At 38.9% G+C, this 14,791-nt stretch overlaps 1 protein-coding gene across 9 annotated transcripts in view; it reads right to left on the bottom strand.

Moving 5' to 3' along the window:
* The window catches only part of DDX60L (DExD/H-box 60 like), a 142,645-nt gene that overhangs the window by 63,649 nt on the left and 64,205 nt on the right, over nucleotides 1-14,791 (bottom strand). For all 9 annotated transcript variants that reach the window (XM_054554682.2, XM_054554678.2, XM_054554683.2 and 6 more), the window contains 4 exons: nucleotides 6,132-6,236; nucleotides 5,480-5,608; nucleotides 3,511-3,635; nucleotides 358-510 (listed from right to left, as the gene is read on the bottom strand). In XM_054554682.2, coding sequence (XP_054410657.1) covers nucleotides 358-510; nucleotides 3,511-3,635; nucleotides 5,480-5,608; nucleotides 6,132-6,236 — 512 coding nt within the window. The remainder of the gene's footprint in view (nucleotides 1-357; nucleotides 511-3,510; nucleotides 3,636-5,479; nucleotides 5,609-6,131; nucleotides 6,237-14,791) is intronic.

Consider the following 14,791-nt stretch of genomic DNA (forward strand, 5'->3'; position numbering starts at 1 on the left):
ACACTCCCACCAATAGTGAATAAGTGTTCTACAGACCAGGAAACCTCCAGGTTGTGGCCTGGGGCATGAATGCAGGTTATGGTTAAGTAGGCTGAGGGCCTCCTAGGAGGCCCAGTTGATTCTTAGGCTTACAGGCTGTAGTCCCACCTCTCCTGATTCCTAAATGAAATCTATCTACATGTATAAGAGGGATTCCCTTCCTCCCATCCTCCCACCCAAATTTACTCTATTTGCAAAAACTGTGAAGCAATAACAAGAACCTCTTTGTGGCTCAGGTCTCTAAACATTTCTGACAGTGTCTTGTAAATATTTTAAGTCTTCAGGGGCCAATTTGTTTAAGTAAACATTAATACTTACATCCTTTTCTGTGTCTTCCTCACTTTTTCAAGTACTTCATCTATTGCAAAGACATAACTATGACATTCAGTGTGGGGATGGCTTTTTGTCTCTGTCTTCTCCAGAAAAGTGCACACACTTCCAGCTCTTTTTCCCACATCCCCATTCTGAAACCTAAAAACAAATGAAAATAGTGCTTTGAAAAGACTATGTTTCTATCCATATTGTAAACCAAAAATAAAATTATAAGGCCTCTCAATCATCTGAATAGACTTCGTCCCAGGCCAGGGCACTCTAAAATTTAAACTGAAAGACTGGTTTAAGCCCCAGTGGGAAGTAGGGGTTCAACATACCTCTCTATACTCTCCAGCATTAACACCAACGCAGACCTTAAGTCTGATAAGAAACATTTACAGTCTATTCTCTCTGAAGCCAGCTACCTGGAGGCTTCATGTGCATGGTAAAACTTTGGTCTCCACAACCTCTTATCATAACCCAGACATCCCTTTCTGTTGATAACTATTTCAACCAATTCCCAATCAGAAAAGTTTTAAATCTACCTGTAACCTGGAAGCCTCCCTCCCCAACTTTGAGTTGTCCTGCCTTTCTGGACCAAACCAACGTATATGTTAAATGTATTTGATTGATGTCTCATATCTCCCTATAATGTATAAAACCAAGCTGTAGCCCTTGGGCACATGTTCTCAGGATCTCCTGAGGGATGTGTCACAGGCCATGGTCACTCATATTTGGCTCAGAATAAATCTCTTCAAATATTTTAGGGAGTTTGACAATATCATATGTCCATCTACCACTATCATCTTGACAAAGAGTTTGCTAGAAAAAAATGTTTTGGCTCAATGTATGTAATGTCCAGTAATATTATACTCATTCTAGGCTGAGTTCACCATAGAATTTTTTCGAATATTACTTGTGAGGCCATGGATTTACTAGCATGTTTAGAAAACAGACTTCGAAAAGAAATTCTATTTAGCTGACCAGCATTAAATTAGTACACTGAAGAAACAAAGACTAGGAAAGTCACAGTCTACTATGCACGGTAAGAAGATTTGGTATGTAAAAAAGCAAAAATAATAATAGCAAACAATGACCAAGTTCCAGGCACTGTTCTATGTGGCTTCAATATATTAACTAATTTAATCTCTACCATGACATTATGAGGAAGGTAATATTATCTCTGTTTTGCAGATAAAGAAGTAAATGCCAAAGGAAATTTAAAACTGTCTTCAAGGTCACATAGCCTAGTAACTAGTCAGGTTAAGATTAGAACCCGGGCAACTCAGCTTCAACTTCAGAGGCTTTTTTTTTTTTTTTTTTTTTTGAGACAGGCTCTTGCTCTGTCGCCCAGACTGGAGTGCAGTGGCGCACTTGCAGCTCACTGAAGCCGAGGCTATATGTCTAACTGCACTTCTAAATTTGCCTCCCTGTTCACAGTAATACAAGTTAATATGCAACACTCATATATTACTGGTTGCAAACAGTACCCTAAATGACAGCATTAAATGATTCTTCTTACTGCTTTAACACAAACAAACCTAGGTCATCTAGAATTAATTTTCCTTTTTCAATCCCTCTGATAATCTATGACAAGAGTCCAGTTTAAAAAAAAAAAAAATCTAGTGAATGGGCCTCAATCAGTCATGTTTTCTACTGATTAGTTAAGCGTTTTATATAAATTATTTCATTTAATCCATATCACAACCCAATGAATTAGTTATTATCTCCATTTTTCAAATGAGACTGCAAGAGGCCAAATAGATTTTCAGAAGTCACATAGCCAAAGGAGGGCAGAGCTGCAGTTCAAGCTAAGATTTGACCCAAAGTACGCGCTCTTAACTACGCCTCTACATGGGCACCAGTCGCTAATCATGCATCTTGTCAGCAGCATGTGTTTTTTCTAGAGTCCAGATTAAGGAAGGGAAGTTGACCCAGCTTGAGCCTAAACCAACTGTCATAGAGTTCTCAATGTTCCAGAGCTACAAACCGGTGGACCCAACCTAGGATTTCTGTAGCATACTTTCAAGGCAACTGGAAACTCCATTAAAGCTGGCAAAGATCTCGTTCCCAAACATTTAAAATATCTATTTTTTAAAATAATTTATTTAAAAAAGTAAATGCATATAAGTGTATAAATAATGAATCCTGTTTCTATTCAGATTCCCGTCCCAAAGTCATACTTTCAGCCATTCCTCAGTGATATATAGGGGAATATACATTTGTTTCTAACTAAAATTCAGAGCCACACTGGAAAGTAATCTAGACAGATGTTATAACATGTTGGCAGAATACCTCATTTGTTTACTCTGGTCCAAGCACAAAAGAAGAAATTTTCTTGTAATTCCCCACATTTGTGACTTCAGTCATACTACTCTTTAATTTCTCTTATCATCGTCTTTTAGTTACTGACCACCAGCACAGACTTTGGATGCGTAACAAAACACATGTGGCTTAGTGCTACCATTTAACATATCTACGCACCTATGTGTTTGTGTATTTGTCTTTGTAAACAATTTCACATTACCATTGGATCAAGGTGCTGGGAATTTATTCTATACAAAACTTTCGTAGTTAAAATAATCTGAAATTCTCTGGGCTAAATAAGTTTTTTGGTTTTGATTATTAGAGTGGGTCCAGGGTACACAGTGTTACCCACTTAATGTGTCCCACTTCGGTTCTCTTAATCAAAGAGAGATGCTAAATACCACTCAAGGTCTTTTTATTATACCACACAATATCAAGGAAAGCCTCTGGGCTTAGTTTTCTTAGCTATAAATTAAAAACCAAACATTCAATAAATTATGAATGCTTTATGTGTTTTACATCTGTACATGAAAAATGCAATTTAGTTCCTAAAGGAACATTTCTAAAGTTAATAATAGTTGCTTACAAGAAAACATTTAGGAAAGCTGAAAACATTTTTAAAAATCAAGAGTCAAGGAAGTAAGAGAGTAATAAGATGAAAAATTTTATAAGGATTGACCTAGAAGACTGACCCATTTCTTTAAAAATAAAATCTATATTATTTTTCTAAAATGCAACATAATAGTAAAAGTAGGGTTACTTCTAACCACTATATATAAATGAGACTAATTGAAAACAAAACCAAACAAAAAATTCTAACATATAAACAAAGATAAAGTTTCAGTTACTTACAAAAAAAATATTGCAGGCAACTTATCCATTTGTCTTAACTTTTCAACAAGAAGAGGAAACATTTTTACCATATCTTTTGAACTAGACAATGAATCCGGACTAAGGTTTTTCAGTACTGTTTTGACCTAGAACAGTAAGTTAAAATTATTTAAAAACAAAAAAAGAATTTGTGGAAACAGAAGAAAGAAAGGAATTATTTTGTTGTCTAAAATTAGAATAATTTTTCATATATAGTTTTGGGTGGGGTTTTAAAATAGTCCTTCAATATTATCAAGTAGTGGTAAAAGTCAACAGAGTCACAGACATCTCTATATTAAAGAATAGACAATAAAAGATATAAAATACAATATATGATATTTTGTAGGCACTACAAATAAGTCAGTAGGATAAGGATGTTCATAAAATGTTGCTGTTTCAACTGTTGCAGGAAGAGTAACACAGGGTTTCTCCAATTATTAGATAACAAAATAGCTGCCAAATATGTTAAGGAGTACATAAAACCTATAATGGAAAAGAACTTCTTAAAATTAAAAAGAAAAAGTTTTAACTATGTCTACCAATAATTTGTAATAGTATACAGACATGTTTATAATGCTAAACTGAAAATTCAAGAGATGAGTGAGTCACAAAATACAATGATCAATAGAAGTGTAATAAGTTGTTCACCTCAGATACTGTTGAAATTGTGGGTAGTAACTTTTATCCTACTATTCCATATTTGATAATTTGTTTATAAACAGCATCTACTTCTTTTTTAATCAGAAAAAATAAATGTTATTTTATATCAGGAAAATTAACATTAAATTCCTTTACATAATATACAATGGAAAATCTTTGATGAAATAGTTAACGGCTATCATGAATAATTTTCTTGACCAAGTTATTTTCCAGTTTAATTATCATTTGAGTGGTGGCAAATAGGGACATCCTTGGTATTCAGTTTTCCCCTGATTAACATTTAATGGAACACAGCATTCTGTGCCAAACAGGCTAAATTATTTGTAATATTTCCTAACATCAGTATCATTTTTTTTTTTTTTTTTTTGAGGATGAGTCTCCCTCTGTTGCCCAGACTGGAGTACAGTGGCATGATCTCGGCTCACTGCAACCTCTGCCTCCCAGGCTCAAGTGATTCTCCCACTTCAATCTCCAGAGTAGCTAGGATTACAGGCGTGCGCCACCACACCTGGCTAATTTTTGTATTTTTTTTAGAGACAGGATTCCACCATGTTGGCCAGGCTGGTCTCAAGCTTCTGGCCTCAAGTGATCCACTCACCTCAGCTTCCCAAAGTGCTGGGATTATAGGTGTGAGCCACCACTCCCGGCCAACCAATACCATTTTTATCTTTATTTCTTTCACCACCAGAGTGAAAAAGGCAAATAAACATGACAGTCAGCAAACTAGAACCAAAGATGCATCAATGTTATGCTCAAGGATGCCTTTGCTTCTCAGCACAGCCACCTATGAGTCTGTCATCTGTAAATTTGCCTGAGCCTCTTTCAGGTATATTTACATTTTCTCACTTATCATCATGTACATGAGTTTCAGAAATTGGTTATTTTTAAATAATTTATTTTTATTTGCACAAAACTTTCTTAGATTAGCCCCTGTACTAATTTCTGATCTCCACTATCATTCCTCTGGAGCCAGTCCCTCTTCTGTGAAAGCCTCGGCAACATTGGTTCTCCTGTTAAAGTTAAAGGTTCTTCGTTTTTAGCTGTTTGTAGCTGTTACCTGAAGAAACCAAAAGCCTACGGCGCATGTTTTAAAGATCACTGAGCTAAGAAATGAAAGCAGTTCCCTCCTCCTTTTTTCTATCTCATACTCACTGGATAATATGTTTAAATGGAATTACTAAAACAAAAATTGGAATAAAAAGATTACAAAACAGTTATTGGCTAAATTATTATGCAACTCCAAACAATTAACAATTAAGTGAAACTTTGTCCAAGAAAGTGTGAAAATTACCTTCTTCACTTGGCCATTTTTAATCCAATTTGTCAATTCTGCCTTTAAGTTTTCTTCATATTTTCTAGCATCCAACTTCTTAATGACTATTTTATTCTTAAAAAGAATGAATTCCTCTGGACACAATTCCTCGGGGGGAAAATTATCACAAAATTAAGCTAAGCTATGCAATCTATAGTAGGAAAAATACAATGATGTATTTAAGTTTACTTGTCTCCTTAACAAAATTGCAAACTCCTTGAGGGCAGGGGCTGTTGAACATCTTTTTACCTCCCAATAATTTCTAACACATAAACCTATGATGATGGGTGAACTCTTCAAAAGAAAGAATACAGGGCACAGCTGATGAAAAGATGAAAACCAACAGAGAAGAGAACAGAGGAATATAAGTCCAAAAACGCAATTAAAGTAGTATGGTATCCCAAAAGCTAAAGTAAGACATATTTTCGAGAATTACAGAATATTCCATGCTACATACAATAATAAAGTCACAAAGAATGGCTGAAAATAAGAAAAAATAACTTATTATTTCAAAATAGCAGCATCAACCAAGTAGAGAGAATGAGTCTGCTTACCTGAAGAGTAATTTTGCTATATTCTGGAATAGCATTAACTAAAGTTCATTTTGGTGAATATATATTTCTATATTTACCTGAGCCCTGGGCCAAGTTTCCCAGACTTGAGCCATGGTATCATAAAGCTGGATGCTTTCTTGAGGGGTGAGGGTAAGATCAGGTGGGAATCCATACTTTTCAATCTGTGAATAAACAAATTAATGGATGGATGAACAAATAAAATTACAATGTTTATATTTCTTTTATTTTATCTTTCACGGCTAAACCCTCAAGTCTTTACCTGTGAATCCAGGGACATTAAAAGACAATAAGCTGTAATATTTCACCTCTGCAAGGATCTGTTAATAAAGTCTTAACAAAGTAGCATCCCTAACCTGCTGAAATGGAAAACTTCAAAATCCACTAATAAGTTTCAGTACTATTTCCTGAGACTATTTGCACTAGATAATAAACTAACACTGCTCTATGAAACTTCCCTAGAATGCCAGTGAGGGTACTGGGTGGCTGGAAAATATGAGCTCTTACAGAATAGCCTCAGTTTAGACAAAAAAATATACTTTTCTTTTTGAAATATCCCTTTGAAACAGACATTAAAATGTGTTTAGTGATGAAGATGATTTTATGGTTACCAAGCCATGTAAAAAGGGACAAAGCTTTGCCCCTAGAGATCCAATATAAGAGCCGGATCAAGTTTCTAAGGGCAAAGACCCTCAGACAACCTTCAGATACTCAAAGAAATTTCTACCTGATGGTTACCCTGGTTACTGATCAGCTTCTGTCTGAAGCCTTTAGAACTCATGTACTACTTTTTCTCTCACAAATACTGTTGATGTTAGTTGTGTGCAAAGCACCATGTAGGGTACAAGAACAAATCCTGTCCTCATAGCCTTTGTGTTCTATACTCCTTTGGCTTCAATCACCACTTCTTCTAATCCACTATGTACAAAAGGGATAAAGTAACATCTAAATCATAACACCAAGAAAAAAATTAAAGATGAGTAACTATGGGGAAGGCCCTATTAATCAAGTTAACCAAGTATCTTTATGTCAAGGTTTCTGTTATGTTCATGTGTACTGTGAATCTCTAAGAAAGGGACAGGATATCACACTTCTCCCAAATATATTTGAGGAAGGAACCCTTCCTTTAAAAAATACCTATTACTGGTTCCTAGAAGATTGGAAATACTGGGCTAAAGGAGCCACTCCAAAGATAGAGTTCAGAAAGCAAAGAAAGGCTGTTTGGTGGACTGTGACGCACAGCTGGGTTCTAATCACAGCTCTAATCACTGCTCCCTGGGGTTCTGTTTTTCTTGTCTATAATATGAGAATGACAATGTCTTCATTGCTTGTCTTCAAGATTGTGGTGAGAGTCAAAAGGTTAATATAGCAAGGTTTTCTTTTTATTCTATGTTATGCAACATAATATAAAGAATCATCATCTAGCAATTCTCAGATTGAATTTATGAAGCTAGCTAGTTGGCAAGGACTTCATTTGAACACACTAGTAACTGCATTCATTATCTCAGAAGGTGAGGATTTCAGTATCTCATAAACTGCATCTTGCAGGTGACCACATATTCTGTCTATAAATGAAGCCATTCCTGACTTAAGTAATTAGTTTTCCAAGAACTATCAAGTACATACTAATGCTATGCTTCTATTTTGGTCTCTAGAATAATAGTGATTCATTTTCAAAGCATCTCCCTTCCTTTATGAATGCCTTGGTTTCCCGTCTCTAAAATGGGAATAATTATCCTTACACCACAGATTTGTTGTGAGGATTAAATGATATAATGTATACAATATGCTGTTAAAATGCCTGGCTATTTTTTAGTATCCCATCCATCATAGTGACTGATTATTAACTTTCAGGTATTCTTTTTCATCAGTTTGTCAACTATATCACTAAAAGGATATATTCAATTCAATTGTTCTCCTCTGCACAACATGTAATTAGTTGATCTCTCTTAAGCTGGCCTAGATAATACATAAAATTGTATAGAAAGACAATATATAAAAGATCATTATATGGTTATATTGGTTTGTACTTCTTCATTCATAAACAAAAGCATATCATACCACAATGCTCCTTTTGAAAAAAATAAAAATTAAATAAAATGAATAAAAAATAAGTGAAAAAGTTATATGGTAAGCATTTATCAGAACTACACAGAAAGAGACAGACAGTAGTTCTTTCGAGGACTGCCTGGTGCCGACAGCCTCTTCTGGCGCTGAGCAGCTGTTCTTTTATGGCAGCATAATTCGTAGGAAGGCTGTGCAGTTCTTCCCTTAGCCCAGGAACAAGCCATATACGGATTGCAGTGATCCCTCACCACAGCTGGATTAAAGCCAGCTCACTCATCCTGTTCCCATGCCTTCCTTCCCAAAGCTATTTCCATGAGTGTTACAGAGAATAAATCCAAGGTTAGAAGGTTCTTTTACATTCTTCTCCTGTTGCTTCAATGTATTCTGCTTCCCCTCATGATTGAACAATTTCAGTGTAATCTCATGAATACTATACTCATTTGGATAGACCATCTTGCTATTGTTATTGCTATAGCACGAAGAAAGGTCTTATATAAACGCACACCTCACAAATTTAACCAGTTGTCTAAGCATTTTAAAAAGCATGTCTCTCTAGTTGTCCCCAGGCATACAAAAGTAAAGTATCACAGAGTAAAGAGCTGAGAAGATTCATACAACAGCACAGCTCTGCAGAAGTCATACAGGGTCAGAACACACTGTAACGGTTCTGTCTCTTTCCAATTACTCCATTAATGGCTACTGAAAATAGACAAAGGCACATGGCCAAAATGATGATCTTACCAAGAACTCCAGGCCACTGTACTCACAAATGCTTAAAGGTAACTTACCTTAAATCACTCTAAGCAGAGTAAACCATTAAAAAATTATAAAATACTATGCAACTAAAAACTTGCTGAAAATTCAATGCTGAAGATATCAAAATATAATTGGAAGGCTTAAAGAGTGATGTACGCTTATCATATATCTATTCCCTAAGCACAGAGTCAGAGGAATAGGGAGGGATGGGGACAGGAATGCCATTTGGAATGAGTCATTGCAAAGCCAAGAAAAAACTACATAATAAAATTATGTCTGAAAATTTCTGGAAGACAGAATCACTTTAAGTGAGTTTTACATGCCCTTAATCACCATAGCTCAGAATCTACGAAGTAATTTCCATTTAATTCCTTACTCATGCATTCGATCCACAAATTATTTAGTATAACACTATGATTAGGAACATTAGGCTTTGGGGTCAGAACTTCTGAGTTTGTACCATAGTCTGACAATTACTAACTGAGTCTTTGGACTAGTTAAACAACCTCGCTAACCCTCTTTTTCCTCATCTGTAAGTTGGGAATAATTATAGTACATTTATTATAAAGATGTTGTGAAGGTTAAAAGAGAAATACATATAAATATTAACAAGTGCCTGCCACGTAAATTCTCAACACATGTTGGCAATCATCATTCCACAAATATTTACTGAGCAACTTTTGTGTATGTGGCACTATGAGCTAGCTATAAGGTAATCCAGGGGTGAAAAAGTGCAAAATTTTTCATTAACAATTTTATAATTTAATAAGAAAAATAAGACATGAAAGCAAAAAATTATAACAGGCTAAACATAATTGGTGTCATTTAAAAAGTACAAATAATAAGTTACATTTTATCAGAAAAGAAGATTAATTCCATGTGAAGAGATCATAGAAAGACCTCTGGGAAAAAAAAAAATCTCACATTAGCAAAGACATGGAAGATGAATAGAATCTGGAAACTTAGAGTTCGGCATCTGGAATGAAGCATTCATTCCAGGTATAGCACACAGCATGAACCCTTTAGATAAGCTACATCCAGGGTTTGAGTGAAAAGCTGAGGAAAGTCTAAGTTATAGAAGACTTGAATGCCAAGCTACAAAGTCTGAAATTTATTTCCAATGGAGAAACATTGAAGACTTTTGAGTAGAATAAGGACAGGATCAGAATTATGTTTTAGGAAGATAAATGGAACAGCATAATTTTGGATATAAAGTAATAAAAAAAGGACCAACTATTGGCTAATGTCATTATATCTTCACAAGGCAACTTGATCCTATATAATTTAATAACAGAGATAGGATGGAAAAAGAGGAGAGAATAGCAGGAGAAATTAATGTCTTCCCACACTCATAATCCAGTGCCTCAAGTGAGATCTCCGAAAACTTCACCTTCTCAATCCACCATGAAAAAAGTCATGTTCTGATTTTTATGTTAGTAGGAAATGTCTCTTCCCTGTTCAGACCATTTGGTAATGGGAAATTCTGACATAAACGAGGAGTGCCGATACAGTTGTGGCGGTACTGTTAGTCACAGAGAAGTGGAAGACAGAAATAGATACTAAGAAGCCATAGATAGGAAAGGATAATGTCTGTAAATAAAAAAAAGGAATAAACTAACCAAAGAACCCGAATGAGAACTCTCCATTACTTCCTCTCCAGTTGTCAAACTTTGGGTGTCCCAAACGACTTTGAGGATCTAATGAAAGCTAGAAGAATGTATACACACACAATTTTTAGGGGTTTTTCACTTTTCTATGAAGTCCATCCTTGATGTCCGTGTACCTGAGGTTAAGATTATCTGTAAAGATGGCCTAGTAAGAAGCCTCCTGTGAGCATCAGCCTCCACAGGAACTCCAAATTGAACAACTATGCACACAAAAAGCACCTTTGTAAGAACCAAAAATCAGGTGAGTGATCACAGTATCTGGTTTTAACTCTGTATCACTGAAGAGGGCAGGAAAGACAGTGTCGACCTGCCAATGCCACCCATCCCACATCCTCCAGCAGTAGCCACATGGCATGCAGAGAGAGTCTGTGCACTTGGAAGAGGGAAAGCATGGTGACTGGGACTTTGCATTAGAACTCAGTGCTACCTTGTCACAGCGAAAAGCAACACCAGGCAGAACTCAGCTGGCACCAGTGGAGGGAGCATTTAGACTAGCCTGACCCAGAGGAGAATTGCCCATCCCAGCAGTCGAAACCTGACTTCCAGGATGGGTAATTCTGAAACTGGCAAGCTCATCACCGGGGTTAAAGTGCCCGAGGGTCCTAAATAAACTTGAAAGGCAGCCTAGGCCACAAGGACTACAATTCCTGGGCAAGTCATGGTGCTGTACTGGGCTCAGAGCCTGTGGACTTGGGGTGTATGCAATCTAGTGAGACACCAGCTGAGGAGAGCTAGGGAGTGATTGCATCATCCCTCCCCCAACCCTAGGCAATGCAGCTCGCAGCTCTGAGCAAAACTCCTCCCTTCTGCTTGCTGAGAGGAGAGGGAAGAGTAAAGACGACTTTGTCTTCAAACTTGGACACCAGCTTAGCCACAGTAGGATAGAGCACTGAGCAAAGTCATGAGGCCCCCATTCCAGGCCCTAGCTCCCAGACCTTTCTAGACACATGCTGAAACCTGCTGCCTTGAAAAGATGAACCCAGACGTGGCAGGATTCATCACCCGCTGAATAAAGGGCGCTTGGGCCCTGAATAAGCAGCAGTGGTAGCTAGGTAGTACATGCCGTGGGCCTGGGGTGATACTCTGAGGCATGCTGGCTTCAGATATGACCCAGCACCTTCCTAGCTGTGGTGGCTATGGGGAGAGACTACTTCTGCTTGAAGAAAAGAGAGGGAAGAGTAAATGGGACTTTGTCTTGCAGCTCAGATGCCAGCGCAGGCACAGTGGAGTAGAGCACTGAGCAGCCTCTTGGGGTCCCCAAGTGCAGGCTCTGGCTCTTGGATGGCATCTCTGAACCTACCCTGGGCCAGAGAAAATCCTGTTGGCCTGAAGGGAGAAACTCAGGCCTCTCAGCATTCACCATAAGCTGACTGAAGAGGCCTTGGGCCTTGAGTGAAGATTAGCAGTAGCCAGGAAAAACTCACCATGGGCCAGGGCCGCTGGTGGCCACAGAGAGAGACTCCTCTACTTGTGGAAAAAGAAGGGAAGAGTGGATAGATCCTGACTCCAAGCCCTGGGTCCCAAACATCTCTGGACCTACCTGAGGTCCGGGGAACCCGCCACCTTGAAGAAAAGGACACCAGCCTGGCTGGCTTCATCACCTACTGATTGTAGAGCCCTCAGGCCTTGAATGAAAATTGGCAGTAGCCAGACAACGATTATTGTAAGCCTAGGGCAACACCTAGTGCTGTGCTTGATTCCGTTCTAACCAAGTGCAGTCTCTGCGGTGGAGGCCATAGGGATGCTATGTTGCTTTCTCTTCCCAGCTCCAGGCAGCTCAACACAGAGAAAAAGATTCCATTTGTTTGGGAGACAGTAAGGGAAGAAAACTAAAGTCTCTGAGAATCCAGAGAATTATTCAGGATCTTATCCAAATCACCAAGGTGGTTCCTCTATGAGACTGCAAAAGCCACAGCCTCACTGAGCTTGGGGTGCCCCCCCAGTGCAGATAATGGCTGCAGTGACCAAAATCTTAGATCACAACATCCAAGCCCCTCCAAATACCTGGGAAGCCTTCTCAAGGACAAGTACAAATAAGCCCAGACTGTGAAGACTACAATAAATACCTAACTATTTAATGTCTAAGCATCAATGAATATCCAAAAGCATCAAGACCATCCAGGAAAATATGACCTCACCAAATGAACTAAATAAGGTACCAGGAACCAACCATGGAAAGACAAAGATATGTGACTTTTCAGACCGATAATTCAAAATAGCTGTTTTGAGGAAACTCAAAAAGCCAGTATTACCCTGATATCAAAACAAGGCAAAGACACATTAAAAAAAGAAAACTACTGGCCAATATCCCTAATGAATATTAATGCAAAACTCCTCAACAAAATGCTAGCTAACTGACTTAAACAACACATTTAAAAGATATTTCATTATGGCCACATGGGATTTATCACAGCAATGTAGGGATGGTTCTACATACACAAATCAATGTGATATATAATATCAATAGAATGATAGCAGGATCCCATTAGATAAATTTAACAAAGATATTGAAATAATTAAAAAGAATCAAGCAAAAGCTGACATACTGAAGAATCCACCAGAGTCTCTTGATAGCAGAATTAATCAAGCAGAAGTGAGCATTAGTGAGCCTGAAGAAAAGCTATTTGAAAATATATAGTCAGGGGGGAGGAGCCCAGATGGCCGAATAGGAACAGCTCCGGTCTACAGCTCCCAGCGTGAGCGACGCAGAAGACGGGTGATTTCTGCATTTCCATCTGAGGTACCATGTTCATTTCACTAGGGAGTGCCAGACAGTGGGCGCAGGTCAGTGGGTGAGCACACCATACGCCAGCCGAAGCAGGGGCAAGGCATTGCCTCACTCGGGAAGCACAAGGGGTCAGGGAGTTCCCTTTCCAGGGGTGACAGACGGCACCTGGAAAATCGGGCCACTCCCACCCCAATACTGTGCTTTTCCGACGGGCTTAGGAAATGGTGCACCAGGAGATTATAGCCCGCAACTGGCTCAGAGGGTCCTATGCCCACAGAGTCTCGCTGATTGCTAGCACAGCGTCTGAGATCAAACTGCAAGTTGGCAGCGAGGCTGGGGGAGGGGCGCCCGCCATTGCTCAGGCTCGCTTAGGTAAACAAAGCAGCCTGGAAGCTTGAACTGGGTGGAGCCGACCACAGCTCAAGGAGGCCTGCCTGCCTCTGTAGGCTCCACCTCTGGGGGCAGGGCACAGACAAACAAAAAGACAGCAGTAACCTCTGCAGACTTAAATGTCCCTGTCTGACAGCTTTGAGGAGAGCAGTGGTTCTCCCAGCACGCAGCTGGAGATCTGAGAACGGGCAGACTGCCTCCTCAACTGGGTCCCTGACCCCTGACCCCCGAGCAGCCTAATTGGGAGGCACCCCCCAGCAGGGGCAGACTGACACCTCACACGGCCGGCCGGGTACTCCAACAGACCTGTAGCTGAGGGTCCTGTCTGTTAGAAGGAAAACTAACAGAAAGGACATCCACACCAAAAACCCATCTGTACATCACCATCATCAAAGACCAAAAGTAGATAAAACCACAAAGATGGGGAAAAAACAGAGCAGAAAAACTGGAAACTCTAAAAAGCAGAGTGCCTCTCCTCCTCCAAAGGAATGCAGTTCCTCACCAGCAACGGAACAAAGCTGGATGGAGAATGACTTTGACGAGCTGAGAGAAGAAGGCTTCAGACGATCAAATTACTCTGAGCTACGGGAGGATATTCAAACCAAAGGCAAAGAAGTTGAAAACTTTGAAAAAAATTTAGAAGAATGTATAACTAGAATAACCAATACAGAGAAGTGCTTAAAGGAGCTGATGGAGCTGAAAACCAAGGCTCGAGAACTACGTGAAGAATGCAGAAGCCTCAGGAGCCGATGCGATCAAATGGAAGAAAGGGTATCAGCCATGGAAGATGAAATGAATAAAATGAAGCGAGAAGGGAAGTTTAGAGAGAAAAGAATAAAAAGAAATGAGCAAAGCCTCCAAGAAATGTGGGACTATGTGAAAAGACCAAATCTACGTCTGATTGGTATACCTGAAAGTGACGGGGAGAATGGAACCAAGTTGGAAAACACTCTGCAGGATATTATCCAGGAGAACTTCCCCAATCTAGCAAGGCAGGCCAACATTCAGATTCAGGAAATACAGAGAACACCACAAAGATACTCCTCGAGAAGAGCAACTCCAAGACACATAATTGTCAGATTCACCAAAGTTGAAATGAAGGAAAAAATGT

Source organism: Pongo abelii, chromosome 3 (assembly GCF_028885655.2).
Source record: "Pongo abelii isolate AG06213 chromosome 3, NHGRI_mPonAbe1-v2.0_pri, whole genome shotgun sequence".
Classification (NCBI taxonomy): domain Eukaryota; kingdom Metazoa; phylum Chordata; class Mammalia; order Primates; family Hominidae; genus Pongo; species Pongo abelii.